This window comes from Aplysia californica, unplaced genomic scaffold (assembly GCF_000002075.1).
Source record: "Aplysia californica isolate F4 #8 unplaced genomic scaffold, AplCal3.0 scaffold00088, whole genome shotgun sequence".
Lineage (NCBI taxonomy): Eukaryota > Metazoa > Mollusca > Gastropoda > Aplysiida > Aplysiidae > Aplysia > Aplysia californica.
Window position 1 is genome coordinate 871,874 of NW_004797358.1, and position 21,642 is coordinate 893,515.

The following is a 21,642-nucleotide window of genomic DNA, read 5'->3' on the forward strand; positions in this document are numbered from 1 at the left end:
AGTTCTCTAAGATTATTTCAAATTGTTCAAAATACGTTCCCCTTTCACATCAGCACCCTAACATTTTAAAAGCTGGCACGCATTAAAGCTGCGCTATCCCCCTTTCCCTTCACAGGAAGTAATCTTGAAAAGCCTCGGTGAGAATTCTTGAAGGTAGTATGAAAAGTTACACTTTAGTATCCAACTGTTTGCCGCACACACTCAACATTAGGTTCGGCCATTCCAATGTTCTAACCTTTGAATGCCACAAATATTTTGTAAAAAATTAATAGCTGAAGACCTGTGGCACACTTGTCTTTCGTTTTCTTTTCCTAAACCATTAAAACACAATCCACGCTGGCTTTGCAGGGGTCGTTCCACAAAAAAAACCCTCCTAGTAGAGACAAAACGAAACAGGTTTTAGGCGTTCTTGTTTCACTTGATGGCTGGTGGAGCTGCTATCCTCTCTGATTTAGTCTATTCTATTCTGATCCGTCATAGGTCCGACAGTCAAAACCACTTTCAGCTGCTTACGCTTCAGGATTAGAGTGCCGTTGCTTTATCTGTGGCGATAATTCCTCTAAGCTGAAACCCATTATACGCCTATAGATCGCTCATTGGTTGGAGGTCAGAGCTGTACTCTGATTTTGAAGCGTTCTGATCACCGACAACAGCCTATGTTTCTCCTCTGCTGTCGGAATGCACGTGAGCGTGCTTTCACATGTAGTCCATACCAAACTTATTTGAGTAAATTCTGCAAAATGCTCTCAGAATATAAGTTTTTTTTTAAACTGAAAAGCTGTCACCAGAAGCTATGGACGACTTTACATACTGAATGTAATGAAAGCATCGAACACTGTTTATATTGCAGCAATTCAATTCAATTCTGAAATATAAAGGAGAAAAATAGTGAATTTTATTGAAAGTTTTGCTATGCTCTTCATGTACGAAGAAGGGGGAGGGGGTCAAAAAGTAATGCAAGTTTGTTTATTTTTATTTTTTTTTATCAGTTACAACTACCATACCTCAAATTATAGGGGATCATCCTAGGATCAGATTTCTATTACTCAACATAGTCTCCATTTCGTTCAAGAGCCTCTGTCCACATTTATGTAAGTCCACGTATGCCAGCTTCGTAAATTTTAGCAAATTTATCTTTTAGCTTATTTTTCCTACAGCAGTCCTGATTTCTCCATCTCCTTTCCATAATGTTGACCTCTTAAGGCTTCTTTCCTAGGACCGAAAAGGTGAAAGTCTGAAGGTGTCAAACCAGGAGAATAAGCTGTCTCCCTTGTTGGGGTACTTGTATGCAGGTAGGCATTGTTTTTTCCTCTTTTCCCGTTCTATTGCTCAAACGTTTGAACGGTCTATATACAAGGCAAAAATACCAATACGTGGTCCCTGTAAACACTTTGAAGTCTCTTTTGGGTGTTACAGGTGAATTCTTCTTCTAAAACAAGAAATTCAATCACAACTATTTGCTTCTGACACTGCAGACCTCCAAAGGGGTAGCCATTTTGATGGGACGTCATTCGCTCAAAAATCAAAGAAAATTGAATTTTAACAGTTTGAGTTCAAAAGTACATGGGCAAGTGCTTGTGAGCTGAATTTTATCAAATTTGATGTAAAAGTGCGCAAATAGCAAACAATTTGCATTACTTGTTAACCCCCCCCCCCCCCCACCCCCTCGTACTAATGAAAAAAAAGAAAAAACAGAATCTTCCACCAGCCATACCAGGTTGACAATGGATTAACTCCTTAAAATACAAATCACCCATTATACAAAGAGTCAAAATTATTACAAACGAAGAGTTCTCAGTCTACGTGACAGACTGTCCTAGGCGGAGGCATCTCGGAGATCCATGATGTAAGGCTTAACGAAGTTAACGCCTAAAAGCACACTGGATACAAGACTGTAAACTCACCTCTTTTTAAACTTTCACGATCTCTTTACTTTCTAAAATACTTGTTAGAGTAATCATTGTCAGAATAAACTTCGCTTATGAAGAGGTTCCAATACCATTGCAGAGCTTAGATGAAGCACCAATGAGACAGCCTTCAGAATGGTTTTTAATCATTATCTGCTCACTCAGTTGTCTGAATCCCTGGATCTTGTCATTGATTGTAATTTCGTTAAATGGGAGATTACTCTTGTCAAGAATGTATAAGAAATTGATAAAAAGAAATGCGAAAGTTTTGCACGTTCCATTTGATTAGGTGATAAGTGTCTACCGATATGTTGATCGTCACCCACAACGTGACTCTTATCTTCTGCAAATTCATCCCAAATACGAGGATTTTTATCGTCCTCCAGCCAAGTGCCTTCGGTTGGAAAAAGAAGAAAAAGAAGAAGAACGAGAACGACAGACAGACAGACAGACAGACAGACAGAAGAAGAAGAAGAAGAAGAAGAAGAAGAAGAAGAAGAAGAAGAAGAAGAAGAAGAAGAAGAAGAAGAAGAAGAAGAAGAAGAAGAAGACAGACAGACAGACAGACAGACAGACAGACAGACAGACAGACAGACAGACAGACAGACAGACAGACAGACAGACAGACAGACAGAAGACAACAGTAGAGGACAGATGAAGAAAAGAGACGACAGAGGTTGTAGAAGCCTTTGATAGAACTAGTGCTCATCTGAGAAACCAAAGACGTGAATGTGTGTGTATGTGTCTGTGTCTGTGTGCGAGTGTGGGTGTATGTATGTGTGTGTATGTGTCTGTGTCTGTGTGTTTGTGTGTGTGTGTGTGTGTGTGTGTGTGTGTGTGTGTGTGTGTGTGCATTTGTGAGTATAATGTGCGTGTACTCACTATACGGTATTGAATTAAAGTGTATATATCACGTGTCTGTGTATAAAAGTGCTTTTGTTTTCAGAGATTCCTGAAAAATGAAAGGATAATCGAAATTTATCTGTATGCTTTCACTGTATATTTTGCAAAGGTAAAAAAATGATTTTTTCCAGTAGAAAAGCCTGTAGTGTTGCGAGGAATTATTTCTTTATTTTTTCTGTTTTCTGTTGTTGCTGCATATTGACAGATATTATCTAGTAGATTGACAAGGAGAAAGACTAACATTTATTGTTTAAGTGATTATTTTTTTTATCCCGTGGTCTTCAATAATTCAACTGTACTGATCGCACGGGGTCATTTTAAGGGAAATAATCAAAGCAATGAAGCCATGTACTCAAAAGGTAATGTAGTTGTTCCTCTTCGTTGTCGTATCATTGGTAAGTTCGAGAGCCTTTCTCAAAATGATACTATTTAAAGGCTAAAATTCATAAACCAAATAGTTATGTTTCTTTTCATCCACCTTTATTTCCTATTGGTTTATACAAGCACCAGACTTTCCCATAATGCCAAAATGGGCACTTTAAATCTACAACTACAAGAATATTATTGTGTAAACAGCAAACAATTTCCGCTTCCCAATCATTTTCCTCTTAGATACTACATTTGATAAGCGTTGTAGAAAATAGAGAAAAGACACACTTGAATGTAACATCATAATTTCTGGAATGATCGAAGCCCTGGGTTTTCCAATAGTCAGTCAAGTATCTAAAATCATAATATTGAACATATTATTGTAATGATAAGAAATAGTATTGACAAAATGGAGCATAGCAGTTTGAACATCGCGTTAAAATAAAGTAATAAGAACAATGTACGCCATCAGCATTGTGTAACAACATCAAAGAAAAAGTATCATTCAAATGTCAGTGTAGACCTAGTAATTCTGATTAGAAATTGTCATCCTCTTTTACTATTTATATTTGTTTATCAACACCAACATCACAGGAGAATCTAATCGTTCGTGAGATCTTCAATTCAATCATGAAATTATAAGAACAATACAGAATAGCACATAATAAAGAGGGTGAAGATTAAATAATATACCGCCACCAGTTACTAATAAAGAAAATAGTTGATATATAAATTCTGTTGCATCTGGAATTATACAAGAATGAATATACAGTTAATTGCATTGACAACAATAAAAATTTCAATTTCAAGAATACATTAATCTTAAAACATGAGATACAGACATGGAAAGATTGGTGATATTGTTACAGAATGAAAACATCGTGACTGGAACACTGCTGGGAGTTTTTCTCTGTTTTCATTACTTCTATAAGCACGGCATTTAATCAATCAAAGTATAATAGTATCTGTTGCCTGATGTTATAAGACCTATACAAGACCCTGTTCCAGACTAAGATATAACTGCCTCACAGGATAGAAGAAATTTCTGTTTTCATCACCTACATAATTATTACAGCACCTTGTTCGAACGTCCATCCCTTTTCTATTCTCAGTTTCTCTTTGTATTATACAGGTTCTAGTTCTAAGATTTCCGAAATGATCAGATAAAAACCCAGGTTTAAGAAAACCCTTTCTCTGCTGAAACTTTATTTAGCATGTCTTAAATGTGTGTGCAACGACATGCAATGTTACCTCCGACTTTGATTTGCCTTTTTTTCTGGATAAAGAAATTATAAGCTGTAAATTCATTGCTGATAGTTTACGCCCTACAGATACAATGTCGATTTCTTACAGCACGGGATACTTGGTCCAATCATGCCTAGGTCAATCGTGGCTGTGTGGGGACCAAAGAGGTTATATGTAGTACTAGAGTTCGTGGCAGTGATGCCCCTATCTAAACGGATGGGGGCTGCGTGTACCTACTCTGGACGTAGAACATGCGCAATTCAACAGATGGGTGAGTACTTTTCGAGACTCACGTGGAGGCGTCTCGGCAGTCTTAGGAGGAAATCTACAAGCATGTACTATAATATGGGGGGGGGGGGGATTTAATCAATATACTAGAGCTCGTGTATAGCGAGGTGGGGGCTTCGATTGTTCGTGTAAATGGGGGCACGCCGGCCATGCCAATGAGGGTGAGAAGGCCTCCATGTCTGACATGTGTGACGTCATTGCTCCGAGCTTTAGTATTATACATAACCTCTTTGGTAGGGATACATCGCTGCAGACTGATATACATAAGCAGTAAAATTGTTTCCCCCCACCCCAGCTTTCTGTGTGCACAGCTATGAGCCTAACCACAATCAATCGTAGAGACATGTTTAACCAAATATAGGTCTACTGTTCCAAGGGTCCACATTGACTGGTCGGCGCTCTCTACGTCCCTACCCTTTAAAGCGATTTGTTTAAGGCTTAGACTGGGCGCGTTAGCATATAATGTATTCATGAAAGATATAATTTTTACTGGAGCACGGCTTGGCGACGGCCTAAAAACCACGTTGGATTGCTTGGAATAGAAGAACTCAAACTGGTTCAGTTTATGTTATTAGAAATTGTGTTTGTTCATTATATCTTTAAGAGATTGCAGTCAAATGTGTAAGTAAAGAAAATAGAATGTTTTTAATATATATATAGCGGACTTATTAACTCAGAAAGTGGCTTTTTATGTTAAGAAAAGAAACAGGAAAAGTGAAGACATTAAGCAAGATATAATTATGGTAATAAAAGAACTGATAACAAGAGAGCATTAAATTTTGTTAACGAAGACAATAGCAAGAAAGGGTGTTAGGCAAGAAAAGGTCATATAATTAGTCTGAATGTAATTCTGTAACTGTGACCTGTAAGGTTAAAATAGAGAAACGTTAAAGCTGTGTGTTCTCCCATTAACAGATACATGGATGCCCAGCAAACTAGGCTGAAAGACAGAGGAGAGGAAAAGAGGATATCCCAATGACTGGCAAACTTGCAAGGAGGCAGACAGGTGGAGACAGATTACTGACTGGAACCGGCAGTTCAGAGACCTCTGGGTAGTATTTCCCGTCAGAAGCAAGAGGAGTGTGAATCTTTTAACTTTCTGGTGTGAAATTGTGCAAGACTGTATTTTACTGCTATCTGGAGAAAAAAAAAGTACATGGATCACTTTGAAGTTTATATCTACGCACTTTGTTTTCTGGGTTCAGATATATGGAGCAAAATAATTCGCTTTACGTTTTGTTAAAGTATTTTAATAGATTAGTTTGCGAAGAAGTCAGTGCTATTAATATATTTTAAAAAATACCCTGGATTAAATTACCTTTCTACAATTGTTTTGCTTACGAACACATTGTGTGCTCCTACGAACTTCTAAACCGAGTGAAACCACAAAATCTATCGATGCTGTTGTACTGCATCAGGACTGAAAACCGTCCGCTGTCTGCTCTCTTTTCCACTGGTCCACAAAAACTTCGACGCGTTTTCTCCAACTCTTCTTACACCAGAAAAGAACACGCTAGAAAGGCCTCATCCTCCAACATCACAGCACATGAGTGAAGAGCACAGCACAGGGGCAGCTGAATTGATAACATCAATAATATAGAAAACAAGCTCAGCCAGGAGAGTCACTTCGGTTCGAAAAAGAAGTTCATAGAGGACAGAGCAATCAGGGATTAAACTATCCCATAAAAATATACAATGCGTTATTATAAATCACAGATGTGGAAAGAGACGAGAACACATAACATTATTGTGACTTACAATCAGAATAAAATATACTTGTTTCTTGGCATTACCAAAAACATTCATGATGGATGCACATAAACTGTAAATGTAAACCTGAATTTGCGTTTGTTCTAGACAGTTTTACCGTATCTTCTTCACCACATAAAACCCACAACAAACAAAAACCAAACCAAACAAAAACACACAATAATAAAAAAAAAAATTAATAATAATAATAATAATAATAATAATAATAATAATAATAATAATAATAATAATAATAACAGCAACAATAACAATAATAGCTATGATAATAGCATGATGCTGTAACAACAATGATTAGTATAACAACGAATAACGTTTAAACAATAGACGAGATAAGAACACGTCTAGGTGACGGCACTTCGCGGTACTGGGCGAGCATAGGTCATCTGAGGGGTCACTAGGCCAGGTCGTTGTGTTGTGACAGCAGGATAGCCAGGCTGGCCACCAGAAACGTCACCACAAAGCCGTTGGACACCTATTGGATAAGAATGAGTTCAGGTGTAGATAGATAGATAGATAGATAGATAGATAGATAGATAGATAGATAGATAGATAGATAGATAGATAGATAGATAGATAGATAGATAGATAGATCTATATGTACGTGGGAGGGTGGATGGATAGATAGATAGATAGATAGATAGATAGATAGATAGATAGATAGATAGATAGATAGATAGATAGATAGATAGATAGATAGATAGATAGATAGATAGATAGATAGATGGATGGATAGGTAGATAGATGGATGCCTGGATAGATAGATAGATGGATAGATAGATAGATAGATAGATAGATAGACAGATAGATACATACATACATACATACATACATACATACATACATACATACATACATACATACATACATACATACATACATACATACATACATACATACATAGATGAGATGATGAGTGGGTCGAATTTGCGAATAGATTTTTTTTTTTGCAGTAGATGGGCGGATGAGGGTGTGGTGACGGAGCGGAGCGGTTAGTGCGCTCGTATCCGAAGCAGAAATTCCGGGTTCGAGCCTCAGTTCGGACATGGATTTATTTTCGCCCCCTCCTGCCCACCTAACAGCAATGGGTACCTGACTTCTAGTTGGGGAAGTGAAGGCGGCGTGGAAAGGAACTGTTCACCCTACCACAATATGTCGAAGGCCCAGGAAGTTGTCTCACCAACAAGCAATCCCCAATGTCCGGACTGGATGCGGGAACAACTTTACTTTTTTAGATGGGCGAATAGATAGATAGATAGATAGGTTACCACGCAAACTCCATAACGGTTTCCTTAAGGAGAATGTTACCTAAAGTGCTGGATGACAAGTGTATTAATTGTGAGTTGTCTTTTTTTTTTGTTCCTGCTTTTGAATTGCAGTTGTAGCTTCTAAATTGTTAAAGACGAACCAGCTCTTTCACCGGTCCAGGACAATCACCTTTATAAACGACCACTGCCCACTTCCCCCCCCCCCCCTCCTCTACATTTCCTGAATAATATAATGACACCGTCCGAGACGACCATCTGTCTAAGACGACCACTTTTTTCTCCGACTATGAGTTACCATCTTGGACAATTTCGATTCTAACTGGTTTCTGTCGTCACGTAAGAACTGGAAGTGCATTGTTACGACGTTGATAATGGTGGCAGGCACTTTCAGGGTATTTCAGGGACTCACTTGGACTTATCAATTTATGATGAGCCTCATTTCAAAGATCTTTGGTTTACTATTTAAAGGTAACCTTCTCAGCTACCTTCACCCCCTTTTTCTCGTAAAACCATCCCCCCCCCCCCCCCCCCCCCATACACAGCCACGCGAACACATACACACACATACAGACAGAGAGAGAGAGAGAGAGAGAGAGAGAGAGAGAGAGAGAGAGAGAGAGAGAGAGAGAGAGAGAGAGAGAGAGAGAGAGAGAGAGAGAGAGAGAGAGAGAGAGAGAGAGAGAGAGAGAGAGAGAGAGTCCAAATATGGAGTAACGTAGTACCTTACCCTATCAACTTTCTTTCATTGTTTCCCAGTTTTCTTGTCTGTTTATGTTTACTTTCCTTTACCTATCGTATTGAAATGCACCATCCAGTCTCATTTACATTCCCAACTGATAAAATCTCTTTCTCCAAACGTTGTTCTATTTCATAATTACCAATGAAACCATTATATAGTACCCAATTCTCCCCACTCTTAAAATACTTTTCGACGACAGGCACGACGACGACGACAACGATGATGATGATGATGATGATGATGATGATGATGATGATGATGATGATGATGATAATGATGATGATTTTTGTTTTGTTTCCTTAACGGGCCTGGTGGACTCCACAAAGAAATCTTCGAGCGAGAGCTCCATTGTCAATATGCTTAGCAGCACCTCAACTCGTCCAAATAACCCCATTCGAATTGCCATTGTTCATGGACATTCTAACATATGTTTGACATCCTCCTTTTCATGGCTACATCTTCGGCAACATGGGCTGAGCTCTTCATTTTGATGATGATCAACATCATCTTCATTATCATCCATCATTATGATGATGATGATGATGATTCTTGCTATAGCTTTCAATTTTCTCTAGCCTTCCCGATTTATTTTTTCGCACATTTTGGCATTATGACGCAGACGCGCGCACTTTTGCTGCTATAGCTTGTAGTCATTGGATCTTACATTTTTTGTATCATGTTCCTGATGAAGCCCTTTACCGGGCAAAACGTTGTTGATGATGATGATGATGATGATGATGATGATGATGATGATGATGATGATGATGATGATGATGATGATGATGATGATGATCGCTTTCGTTAAATACTCAATAACGCTTTTTAATTTCCATTGTATCATTTTTTAAACTTTTAACCGAAACATTAAAAGAGTCCGCACGTACAGACATGGGTACAGTTTGGTATACAGATAAATCTAAGTTGCCGAAAGCGTGAAGGCAGGGAAGGGGGAGGGGTAGGGCAGAGGGCAGAGTGCGAGTTAGTATAATAAAAGCTATTATTTAGAACAACTCACCAGAAAGCTGCCAGCATCTGAAAAGACAAAAGCAAAATAAAAATGTAATCACGTTTACGTCAGTGATATTTATCACAACAGCATAAAAAATTGCAGATTGTCTCAAAGAGAATAATAATATAGTGATTGATACTTGATAGGCAAAGCTCGTGAGAAGGGAGCATTATAAAGCAACGGAGGACAAAACGTTAACTTTAAAAGTAGGCGCCTTTTTTTATCAGGAAGTGTTATAAAAAGCTTCATTTAATTTGCTCTGAGCACACTCAAGAGATCACTCGTCCTGAAAGGAGCTATGGCTAATAATTAACATCACTTGACATATTCAAGTTCCAGATTCAACAGGGGAATTAAAGTATCAGGAATTATGTCCCGTGCTGCTATGAAGGTTTTAACCAAGAAACAATCTCATGATTTGCTAATTTAATAAGAGCACTCCGAGCCTATAGTCTTTAAAAAGCCACAAGGCCGTGTCCTGGGCATTCCTTGGGAATTCCGGTTGGGAGTATGAGCATAATAGCCCGATATGTGTGTGGTATCGTGACGATTTAAGACACCTTAGTATTGTTTAGAAAATTGATCTTGGATAGAATCTACGAGTTATGACTTCTTTCTTTTATCAGGTTCGCCTTTTCAGTGAATAAGTTGTGCCTCCCTAGTATTCTAGCTTGGAAAACAAGCTGCTCTGAGAAATGTCGCCGAAGATGACAATATTTTAACGATAATAATAATAATAATTTCTAGGTGAAGACTTTGGTGCGGGGTGGATTGGTGGGGGAGGGGATGTAGCCGCGGTACCCAAAGTAGCATTGATGTTCTTCTTACGATTAGAAACTTGAAGAAGGCACTTTGAGCAGACTTGTCTTTGTTATTGAAGTTGGGTTTTTTTTGGCTGTTTTTTTTTTTTTTTTTTTAATACCCTAAGCATGTTGGGGTGGGTATATAGTGTGAAGTCCCTGCCCCCCCCCCCGACACCTTAAAAAAATAATTTCGTCTTTGCTTTTTTTGGGGGGGCGGGAGTAGGTTGGGGGTAGAGGTTGATAGAAGGAAAGAGTGATCAGTTCCCTCAAAAATGTCTTATCTGGTGCTGATTTGCATCGTGTGTCCTTATTGGTACATCACCTGCCCAGCTCTCTTTCTTTTCGACCTGTCAACAGACGTTCTCTTTTTTCTCTTACAGCAGATTGCCCCATTACACCCCCCACCCCACACACAGACATATAAAACCCACATAAACCCCACAATACTTTAGGAAGATATATTTGAGTCCTGCATGGCATATAGTTGAGCTGTAATATTTGCATCGTTTTCTACTGTCAGTGTTTTAACTCCCCCATCGACACAATTTAGATAGTAATTTAGGAGGTGGTCTTCGACCTTGCCTGCCAGGACCAACCCGGGCTGAGCGAGACACAATTAACATCCCTTCAAGAAAGATCCCACACAGTCAGAAATCGAACACAGGTCTTTCGCTGGCGACAGCATAGTGCCTGACCGGTACACCACAGACTACAGTTCTTTCATTTTCTTTGTTTAAATACACCAAGGTAATGGACAACACTTCAGCTGACCGTCAGGGTCTCCGCCAGGTTCGGTACCGGATCCCTGGCCTCCTGACGTCTCGTTGCCAGAAGATGTCTCGTTGGAATCAGAGGGCGTGTCGTCTGTCCTCGTGGAGTTGGGCTCAAAGATGTCTACCACTTCCGGGGGGATGACCTCGTCCGGCAAGCAGTCATCTAGAAGAAAAAGTTTTAATAACATTAAATGGAATCTTTATTTTCCAAGATAGACATATATTGCTGTTTCTTTATATTCCAAGACAGGTTGTTTCGATACCCTTACATTTAACAAGGGTGATTGCGGCTCGGTCCTATCGGAGACGGACATTACCTGCCTCAAATAACCTGACAATATTGATAGGGGCGTTAAACCCATACACTTACTTTACTTACAGCCTAACATGTGTTATTGCCTACAGCCTTTGGTACCTGTAGTTCGGGTGTTCAACATGTGACGGAAGAGGTAGGAGTGCCTTATTAATAAGTTCAATAATGACATAGATTCTGACTCCCCTATCAACACATTAATATTATCCTGGAGACTGGACGACCATTTGGGAAAGGGGTGATAATAGGTTGCAGAGAGTCTGGAAAAAAACTTTAAAACTTATTATTAAGAATCCCCCACCGGGTATTCAAGCCATGATGTCCCGCACCTCGTTGCAGCAGATTGTCTGAGAAGAAACGAAGGCTTTTGATACAATAAAAAAGTCGCACATCACTTGATCAAAGCCAGCAATGTTGAAATAAACATCACTCAAGTCAATGAGTCTTCTATTATCTATTTGTAGTGGCCGAATTTTGCTATCCAAAAGGCTTTTTGATGGCTACATCGATCGACATGCGGTTTTCGCCAAAAGATTTTTTAAAATATTCTCCTGATCATGACGCCCTTCGGTTTTTTTCAGTTTTGAGACAGTTTTGCTGCAAAAAACTACAATTTCTTTATTTCGCCGATCGCTTTTGTAGGCCGACGCTTCTGTCTCTGTAATTTTAGAAAATCCACCAAGTTTGTTTATTTCAAGTCGTACTTCCGTTCGATACTATCGCGCATTGTCGCGCAATACTGAGAACTATTTTGAATGTGCGACCCGCATAGATCTAGCCTCATGTTTTGGTGCTAAATTCGACTGTGATCCTTTCGTTTGATGCCCATCATCGCTTTTTCTGGACTCCTTTGTCAAATTCTTTTTCTTGCTACTGGGAACAACGTCAACATGTCTTAGATTAGAATCTAGATCTAGATCTATATCTAGATAGCGCCTGATCATGCCGAAAAGAGAACGACGTTCTGCAGTTGGAACCCCTCGCGCTCGCAAAGGTCGAGGTAGTAGGCCAATAACTTTCAGTTGATGTTAATGTACCGATCGTCCCTTTCATTGAAAGGGGGCCCAGCTAGTTTTTTATACTCCCGCATATGTTTAAGGATACTCGTCTTAAGGGGGGGAGGGGGGGCTACACCTGAAGGCTGTCTCGCTTATTACTGGACCAAATTTTACCGAATTTCACACATATAACAAGCATAGTAAGGAGTCTTAAAATCTGCAATCAAAATTGAGAGAAAAAAATATTTTCCATGGATACGGCGGCCACATTGGATTTTGTTGACATGTCTTACATAATGAATACCGCACTTATTGCTATTGGAAATTGATTGGGGGTTTTTTGCATGCACGTTAACCAACATTAGGTATAATAATTTGTATGTTGTTTTTTTTCCTAAACGAATTACAAAATTTTTAATGAATATTTTCCTGAGGTAGCATTCAAGTTTACAAAAATCCGTGAAAATTCACACTCCAGACACCACCAACAAAAATCTATTCCATATATCAAAAGTTCAACAGACAAATTTTTCGTATTACATCTTTTCTTCATTCTGTGAAAAGTTCATGAAGATTCAACAAACAATGGTGGAGTTATTTTAAAAAGTATAGAGAAAAGTCGCGTTTTAAGGAAACGGCCTATAAAAAAAAATTCGGCTTTATGAGAAAATGGTGGTGCCAAACAAGCCCGGTATGGTGGAAAATGCCATTTTGGGGGGGTTCTTATGCTATGAAATAGTTGTAGGAGAGGCTGAGAAAGCTAAAAATGCCTACAACTCAAATTCCATAATTTTTAGCCGAATCGGGACTTTGGGGGTGTACCCCCCCCCCCTCCTTAAGACCATGCATGATAAAAAAAAATATCATATCATCATTATTGTACACACCCGTCTTGACCAAAGTAAACTCTTCCGCGTGCACATTCCCTTCAGGTTTTACCCACTTCTCTCCACAACCGTCTCCCTTCTGTGTGACCTCAACTGTAGCGTTGTCGTTTTCATCCACAGAGAGAGTCTGTGGACAAGTGAAAGAGAGGATAAGTAACAACAACAACCATAATAATATAATAACAATGATAATAATAAGAATAACAAGAATGATAATGATCATATAGTAATAATGATAATAATAATAATAATAATAATAATAATAATAATAATAATAATAGGATCTGATAGGTATCTAATAGCGACCCCTCTCTCTCTTTCTCTCTCTCCTTCTCTCTATCTCTCTCTATCTCTCTCTCTCTCATAATAATAATAGGATCTAATAGGTATCTAATAGCGACCCCTCTCTCTCTTTCTCTCTCTCCTTCTCTCTATCTCTCTCTCTCTCTCTCTCTCTCTCTCTCTCTCTCTCTCTCTCTCTCTCTCTCTTCTCTCTCTCTTTTCTCTGTCTCTCTCTCTGTCTCTCTGTCTCTCTCTCGCACACACACACACACACACACACACACACACACACATTCACACACACACACACACACACACACACACACACGCACACACACACAAACACACACACGTGTACGAACACACACTCACACAAACACACACATACACATATGAGAGCGTGTGCGCGTATATGTCGACTACAATATAGACTACAGACATTTGATGCAGAACGGCATGAACTAAAAATCTATAATTGAAAGAAACATAATATGGGTATTGCGAATGTCAGCTATTACTAATGATTATTAAAGCTGGCCGGAAACAAAAATGCATATTTGACACAGATCTGAATTTCGGTAAACCGGTCGCTTCCCGTAGTTATGCTAGAATAAGTTCCATAGGCAGGGGTCGTGGAGCGAAAAAGTTCTCCTTCTGAGACTGTGACAGGTTTTTATAGGCTATTCTTTTCTTTTTACCGATCTTAAAGCCCGAGATGGAATGCATTTGATGACCATGTTGCAAAGATAATAATACGATAGTGCAATGTCGACGGACTTAAATAAAGAACAACCATTTTGTTGTTATACTAAAAACGTGCTTTCAGAGAATGCAAGTGCTACCTGATTAATATTGGTAGTGTTACGTGCTCCTTGACAAGGTTCTTCAGAATTATGCGAGTATCTTAGTACTGAGGTCGCTTTTTAACCTGTTTATAGTTTGAGTGGGTAGGTTTCCAAAAAAAAGAGAACAGAGCAGTAGTCTAGTCATGAAAACATAGAAGATGAGATGAGGGTTTTAATAGAAACGATCTTAAGATACAATGACATTTGTCCTATTCTGCTAAGTTCAAAATAAATTACTTTACACAGAAGGTTTATATAATGATAGTTTACAGTCCAAATAAACCCCTAGATTTTTCACTTTATCTGTAAAAAAAGTTATTCTCATTCCTTAATAAAACCTCCTTATCAAGACTTAAGATGTATGGTGTCAAACGCAGCGCTTATATGGAGTAAGGCAAGAACAAGAGAATTACATACTGGTCTTTAATTTTGTCCGTAGCCTTATAAGAAACGAATAGGTTTTCTTTCACACATAAATACAACACCTGACGTCGTAGAACGAATAAAGAAGAGAGAAGGGAAGGAAAGGGGAGAGGAACGATTCACAAAGGTAATACCGCACCCCACACGTTATGTGAAACGATGCCAGATTGTTCATGTGTGCGTTTAAACTAATCAAGTCAAAGGTCAGCATGCTGCCAACTGAGCTAGTAATGCGGTCAGTATATATTATGGAAAGACCAATTGACTGATAATGTTTAATTTGATATGTGTGTGTTACTTTTTGTTAAAGTCAGTAGTATTCGAAAAGTGTTTCTGAAATAATGATAGAGTGTACCAATATCCCCATGAAAGTAAATCTTGTTCAACTCTTAAAGATAAGATTAATTAATTTATGATGAGAACAAATGTACGTATGCAGTCCCTTTATACGCACCATGCAAGAAAACGGCGTGAATGGGTTCAGCTCAGTGGAGTTGCGGAACAGCGTTACTTCGTAGAGTCCGCCACCGATACAGATAAAGTCGTCAGATTCTGCCAGACAATAAAAAGATCAGAAACATAATATTCGTGAGGAAGGGACCAGGTTCAGAGAAGCTAATTTGTGATAAACAGTTTTTTTAATAGCAGGTCTGCTCTGTAGAAGTTCTGTTTGGGGGCACAATGAACAGGCCAGTCATTTTACACAATGTTTGTTTGTGACGTTGACAAATGTGTCACTAGCAACGGAACCGTATTTCGTCATTGCTATAATTTAGTCTTAACAAAGTCGCAAAAGGCATCTGAAGGTCTAACTCAGGTGTATGTTCTAAAGTGTATTTAAAACAAAATTTCAAAACGAAGCATAAACAGAGACGTTTGTCTTTAATATAGCGTCAAAAATGAAACTATAGGGCGGAAGTAGAACAATAAGAAAATACAGTCAGAATAACCACTGGTGAAATCGAAACCATAGTATCATTTTCTTTATCCTATTTCCAAACTAACAGCTCCATTAGAGCTAACCATAAGTTCGGGAATGTGTTTCGGCTACCTCCCCCCTCCCCCACCCCCCTCTTATTTGTTAAACCTCGTCCCGACTTAAACTACCAAACATACATATGTGACGCCGGCAGTCAAGTGGTTATGCTACAAGCCTCGTAATCACGAGAATGCTGATTCAGGGGGTCCGATGGTTGGCTTGCTCCGACACTGTGTCTTTGGGAAGGCTTTTATACAAAAATGTTCCCATTTTGGCTCGGACGTATCGGAGATGAATGTTAAAATTCGGAGATCCCGCCTTTTAAATTACCTTAAAGTTAAAGAGTTGCAATGAGGCGTTAAATCGATTTTATACATACCTCTCAAGAAACTAGTTATACCCATGAATCCTGGACTAGTTAAGCGGGTGCTTGAACGTAGAAGCACACAAAGGCTTGTTGTGAGGAGTTCCTTCGTTAATACGGACATTATCGTGGTAACATATCGTTTAATTTGTTTCAGTTAGTAAGAGTTTTTCGGAATTTGCAACACAACCAGTTCATATGAGTGCCGAAGATAAGAGGTGTTACTAGAGAGTTACAAACACAAAAGAGAAGGAGGAGAGATCAGAACGATAGACGTTTGTAAGGAAAGAGGGGGCAATCCAAACCAGAGTACCTGCTAATCACCCATGAGAACAGATCATAGACACACACTATAAGAAAAATTGATAAGTGTGGGCATATATTTTTCCATAAAAGTAAGTACTGTCAGTACTGCTGAATACATGACAATTCACTCTTCTTTTCCAATGCAATACCATGAAAGATTTGTATGCTTGTTCTGTAACAAGTGGCTGTATATTGTAACTGATGTACACGTGGGTGCATCTGCAAGTATTTGGTGGACTGTGGACTGTCTGTACTCAAGAATGCAATGAAGGAAGAGTGGAGAAATAGAGAGAGAGAGAGAGAGAGAAAGGGGGGGAGAGAAAGAGAGACAGAGAAACAGAGACAGAGAGAGAGACAGAAAGACAGAGAGACAGAGAGACAGAGAGAGAGGGGGGGAGGAGGAGAGGGGGGGGGAGAGGAGAGATATGGAAAGAGAGAGAAAGAGAGATAGATGGAACAGTATAATATAACTCTTTTTTTAACCAAAGAAAGGGCGAGGACGAAAAGGTGACGTGTGCACTCGCTTAAAAAGAGACGGGGGTCTTGCCCTTCGTTTGAGTGATCTAAGACAGCATCAGTGCAGCGGCGATGTTTGTATAGGAATAAGGAGCGGCGGCCATGACAGCTCCCGGTCTCATCATCATCTAGTGCCAGAATCTGCGACAGACATCGGCGATCATGGTTCTCCATTTATTCCTTTTCTCGGATGCTCTAAAAAAGCTACGTTTCCCTGACCTTTCCCTGTTGCCCTGCTGTTTAGGTTCCATAAGTATGTTGTTCTTGGCCTACCCCTGCTTCTTTTGCCTTCAATTTTGCCAGTGAAAGCTAGATGTTCAAGACCCTTATGTCTGTGCAGGTGTCCCAAAAACTGCATTTGTCGTTTCCTGATTGATTTTAACATTGAGTGTCCCACGTGGGCTTCATCAGGCACTACCTCATTTTATTTCTTTTTCTTCCACAATACTCTTAGCAGTCTCCTGAGAAACCCCATTTCTGTAGCTTCTATTTTATTTTCACTGTCTTTAGTGATTGTCCAGCATTCACAGTGGTATAGGTCTAAGATACCCTAATCAAAGACTATAGATATAGAGTTGACACGAGGGAGTATGTTCTGAAATTGTCGCTCGGTACAACAGGATCAGCTGGTGACTTACCGGGATATGTAGTCGAATTGTCGCCACAGTCCGAGTGGACCACAGACAGAGCCTTTGGAGCCTCGCAAGTGGTGAGGAGAGCTCCGTCTGGACATTTTCGCTGTGTCACGCCTTTGTAGGTCACGTTGAAGATCCCTTTGATGGTGTCTGGGCATCCGAGAGCTCCGTCTTGAACTTTGCCTGAATTCCGTGAACAAGAGGGACAGGGGTGGGGTGGAGGGTGAGGGTGGGGGGGGGGAGCGTCATGGATTTTAGCAACTTTGCACTTGTAATATTGGCAGCGTGATAGTGATCTAGAATAGATAAATAGATGTGCAGACAAATACATTGACAGGCATACAGACTGGTCAGCAGATAGATAGATAGATAGATAGATAGATAGATAGATAGATAGATAGATAGATAGATAGATAGATAGATAGATAGATAGATATTATCTTCCGCTTTAGCTTCTCCACCTTTTGTCTACCGGTCTGACCGTCTAAATGCGTACCTGTGCGTTCGTATGCATGTATGTCTGTCTTCTGTCTGTCTGTCTGTCTGTCTGTCTGTCTGTCTGTCTGTCTGTCTGTCTGTCTGTCTGTCTGTCTGTCTGTCTGTCTGTCTGTCTGTCTGTCTGTCTGTCTGTCTCTCTCTGTCTCTCTCTCTCTCTCTCTCTCTCTCTCTCTCTCTCTCTCTCTCTCTCTCTCTCTCTCTCTCTCTCTCTCCCTTCTTTTTCTGTCTTTCCGTTTCCTCTCTCTCCCTCACCCCCCCCCCCTTTCTCTCACTCTCGCTCTCTTTCTCTCCCTTTAATAGCTCTCTTGTCCCGTATGCCAATGCATATACTCACAAACCAATGCCCACACAAGCGTATGCACAAATAAACTTAAGAGAGAGGGGGAGAAAATGTATGTGTTGAGTATGCGAATGATTGTGTATGTGTGAGAAAGAAAGGAGAGAGAGAGGGGGGGGGAGGGAGAGAGAGAGACAGAGAGAGGGAGAGGGAGAGAGAGACAGACAGACAGACACAGACAGAGAGACAGAGAGACAGACAGACAGACAGACAGACAGACAGACAGACAGACAGACAGACAGACAGACAGGGAAGGAGGCAGAGAGTACGTGTGACATAAAAAGAAAATCTCGTACGTTTGTAAAAAGATAGCATCAGTGACCCTATTAGTCCAGTGGCTTCCCCTACAAACACCTGGTTGGGAGATTGATCGATAAAGACCAATAGGGCAATAACACCAACAGGACAATAAAGCAATAAAAAGCAGCAGGGTTGAGGCACAGAACGTTGGTTTTTCTAATTAATTATTGGAGATGAAATTGAATGTGCTTGCTTCGTCCTATTTGCTGGGGAAAATGTGTGTTACAGAAACTACCAACAATAATAATAAATGTAGTATCTATATCACATCTAATTTGTTGTCAAACACGTTCTTTTCGGGCTTTTCCATTCAATTAAAGGGGACCCGACTGGCCTCTTTCACTTGTTGTTATTATAGTGTTATGCTAAAATGACTTCAAAGTGACGTAACAACTGGATCATTGTGCGCATTTGTAACCTTAAAAAATGTACTTAAATGCAACCAGACACTTGCAGTAACTGCAGTTGAAAAGGTCTGAAAATGTTGACCGTCTCAGTCAAATGAGTGGGTTTGGGGGGGGGGGGGTTGTTCTTTTATACCGTTGCGTCCAAAAGAAACTTGAAAATGTAATCACCCAATCATCGTGTTAAAGCCTCTCATTACCTACTCATGCAGCATACCAATATATTTAAAGCAAAATAAATTCTTCATTATCTGATACATTAATAATTCATTTATGTTATGAGATATGGTCACTTAAAATTGACCTTTAAAAAAAACCAGGATTGTACGAAATCAAAGAAACGTAAAATTGACTTTGCGTATGTATTGAGCAGTAACAATATTAATGGAATGGACATACGTTGCCTATCCAATGAATGGATAATTTTGTATTGCAATGAACATTATGCTATTTTGATATTTTGCCTCAATAGTTTTACACAGAACGAACAACAGACCAATCACAAATACCATGAAAAACTTTGACTTAACTTTAAATATGCTCATTATTATTTTGCTTGGGATCCACTAGTTTTGTGTAATGCACAAACCCGTTGGGCATCAACTCTATTAACTTTTTGGACATAATTATCTGTCATTTCATCCCAAATGTCACAGAGAGTTGCAAACAAGGGGTCTGAGTTGGGAGCAAAGTCGCGTTTCTTCATCAGCTGTTTCATGGTATCTCACTCTTCACATTCCTGTGGGGTTCACATCGGGGCTATGTACTGGTTACCACTCCACCGTTGATTTGATTTGGTTTTCCAAGAATTATCTAGTGACATTGGCCCTGTGAGAAACTTATTTGCTATGCAAGGAGATGTCAACTTGAATGACACCATGACGCAAATAAGGGTAAGACATGACGTTCTAGCACTTGCGCGATGTAGTACACGAAACCAAGCCATCCTTTGATTCTCATGAGGGCGGTTCTATTCATTCCACCCCAGACCACCCAAAAACCATTGCAGCGTCGTGGCCTCTGTTTCTCACTGACAGATGATTATGTCCAAAATCTAACTAACACAGCCCATGTGCAAAAAAGGTTTCAAGCACGACACGAAACCATTAGCTCCTGAACAAAAACAAAATTAATAGTAAAGAGCACGTGTTATGTAAAGTCCAGATTTCGTGTGGTATTTGTAACAGCTCTGTTCTCCAAACTGTTTTAAAAACCTCTTCAATACACACCAAATCCAAAGGGTACCAGACCACAGAGGCACAGTAGGTTCCAGTTTTCCTGTGAAAGTGAGGCTCGGTTTTCTTTCCCCCGTGGATGCTTCTTTTTTTATTTACATACCTTCATTTGTTTGTTTGTTTTGTTTTGTTTTGCTTTGTTTGTTTGTTTGTTGTTGTTGTTTTGTTGGGAGGTTTTCGCAGGGGGGGGGGGGGGGGGACACATAATCTGCTTCCGAAAATAACCCAACTTGTGTGTAGCAGGGCGTTAATCCAACTTTTAAAAAACCAAATCAAAAACAAAACATTTACCCTTTTTGAGGAGGAATCCTTCCACGGGAGATGTTTTGCAGTAACGAATGTGTGTATTGTTGGTTTTCGTGATTGGCCTCTTTTCCATTGGCAACTGATTCACCTTGGGGTTACGCGCTGAAACAAAAACAACGGTTTGTGATGAAGTTTAGTTATCAGAGGAACAGAAAACAGATGCGAGTTTTGTGAATCGGGATTCAGCTGCCAAAATGCAGTAACATGTCAAGCCATTTTCACAAGAACAGCCAAAAGAGAAAAATAGAAAAGATTACAAACCGTGCGAAAATATAGTATGCAATTTTTCAGAAAAACATGTTTGGCTTAAACGAACGTCACCCGGTGAAAAAAAATACTGAACTGTCTTCCAGTTTTGTTTTTGGGAGGGAGGGGATGCAAAAGTTTTGGAAACTCAGATGGTCTCCAGAGATTTTATCCTTTCTGCACAAACTATGTATTCTCTACCGGAAGAAGAAATACGTCTATTATTTCAATACCCCAATAAAGGATGTATTGTTGACTTGGCTACTTTTTTAAGCCCCTAAATTCAGAGTTTTAAATAAGCGACAACCGTGCGTAAAATTCGGATGGTAAACTGAGCTACTTGTTACCGGTAACATCGCATTTCGTTTGTCAAGTGTTACTCGAAAATATACGCACAAAATGCCTTATTTGTACCCCAGTCAAGCATCCCTGAAAATTATTCTGTCTTCGTTACGGGACTTGCCGTTCACATTACTTTTTATTGTGACTACATAAAAGATTGTGTTTACAATGCATTCGAGCCTTTAACGTTCACACACGTACTATTAATAATATAAGAAAAATTGTCCAGCCAAAGCAGATTATTTTTACATCGTAATATTTGATCTTCCTCAACACATGTCGTGAACTCAACAATGAAAGACCCTTTCTCTCTCTCTCTCTCTCTCTCTCTCTCTCTCTCTCTCTCTCTCTCTCT

The 21,642-nt window shown here is 39.5% G+C and overlaps 1 protein-coding gene across 1 annotated transcript in view; it reads right to left on the reverse strand.

Moving 5' to 3' along the window:
• Positions 1 to 6,735: 6,735 nt before the first annotated feature.
• The window catches only part of LOC101847093, a 45,043-nt gene continuing 30,136 nt past the window's right edge, over positions 6,736 to 21,642 (reverse strand). The window contains exons 4-10 of the mRNA XM_005094709.3: positions 20,685 to 20,801; positions 17,623 to 17,802; positions 15,274 to 15,371; positions 13,270 to 13,396; positions 11,070 to 11,234; positions 9,502 to 9,518; positions 6,736 to 6,954 (exon numbers count right to left, since the gene is read on the reverse strand). Of these exons, the coding sequence (XP_005094766.1) occupies positions 6,877 to 6,954; positions 9,502 to 9,518; positions 11,070 to 11,234; positions 13,270 to 13,396; positions 15,274 to 15,371; positions 17,623 to 17,802; positions 20,685 to 20,801 (782 nt within the window). The 3' untranslated portion in view covers positions 6,736 to 6,876. The remainder of the gene's footprint in view (positions 6,955 to 9,501; positions 9,519 to 11,069; positions 11,235 to 13,269; positions 13,397 to 15,273; positions 15,372 to 17,622; positions 17,803 to 20,684; positions 20,802 to 21,642) is intronic.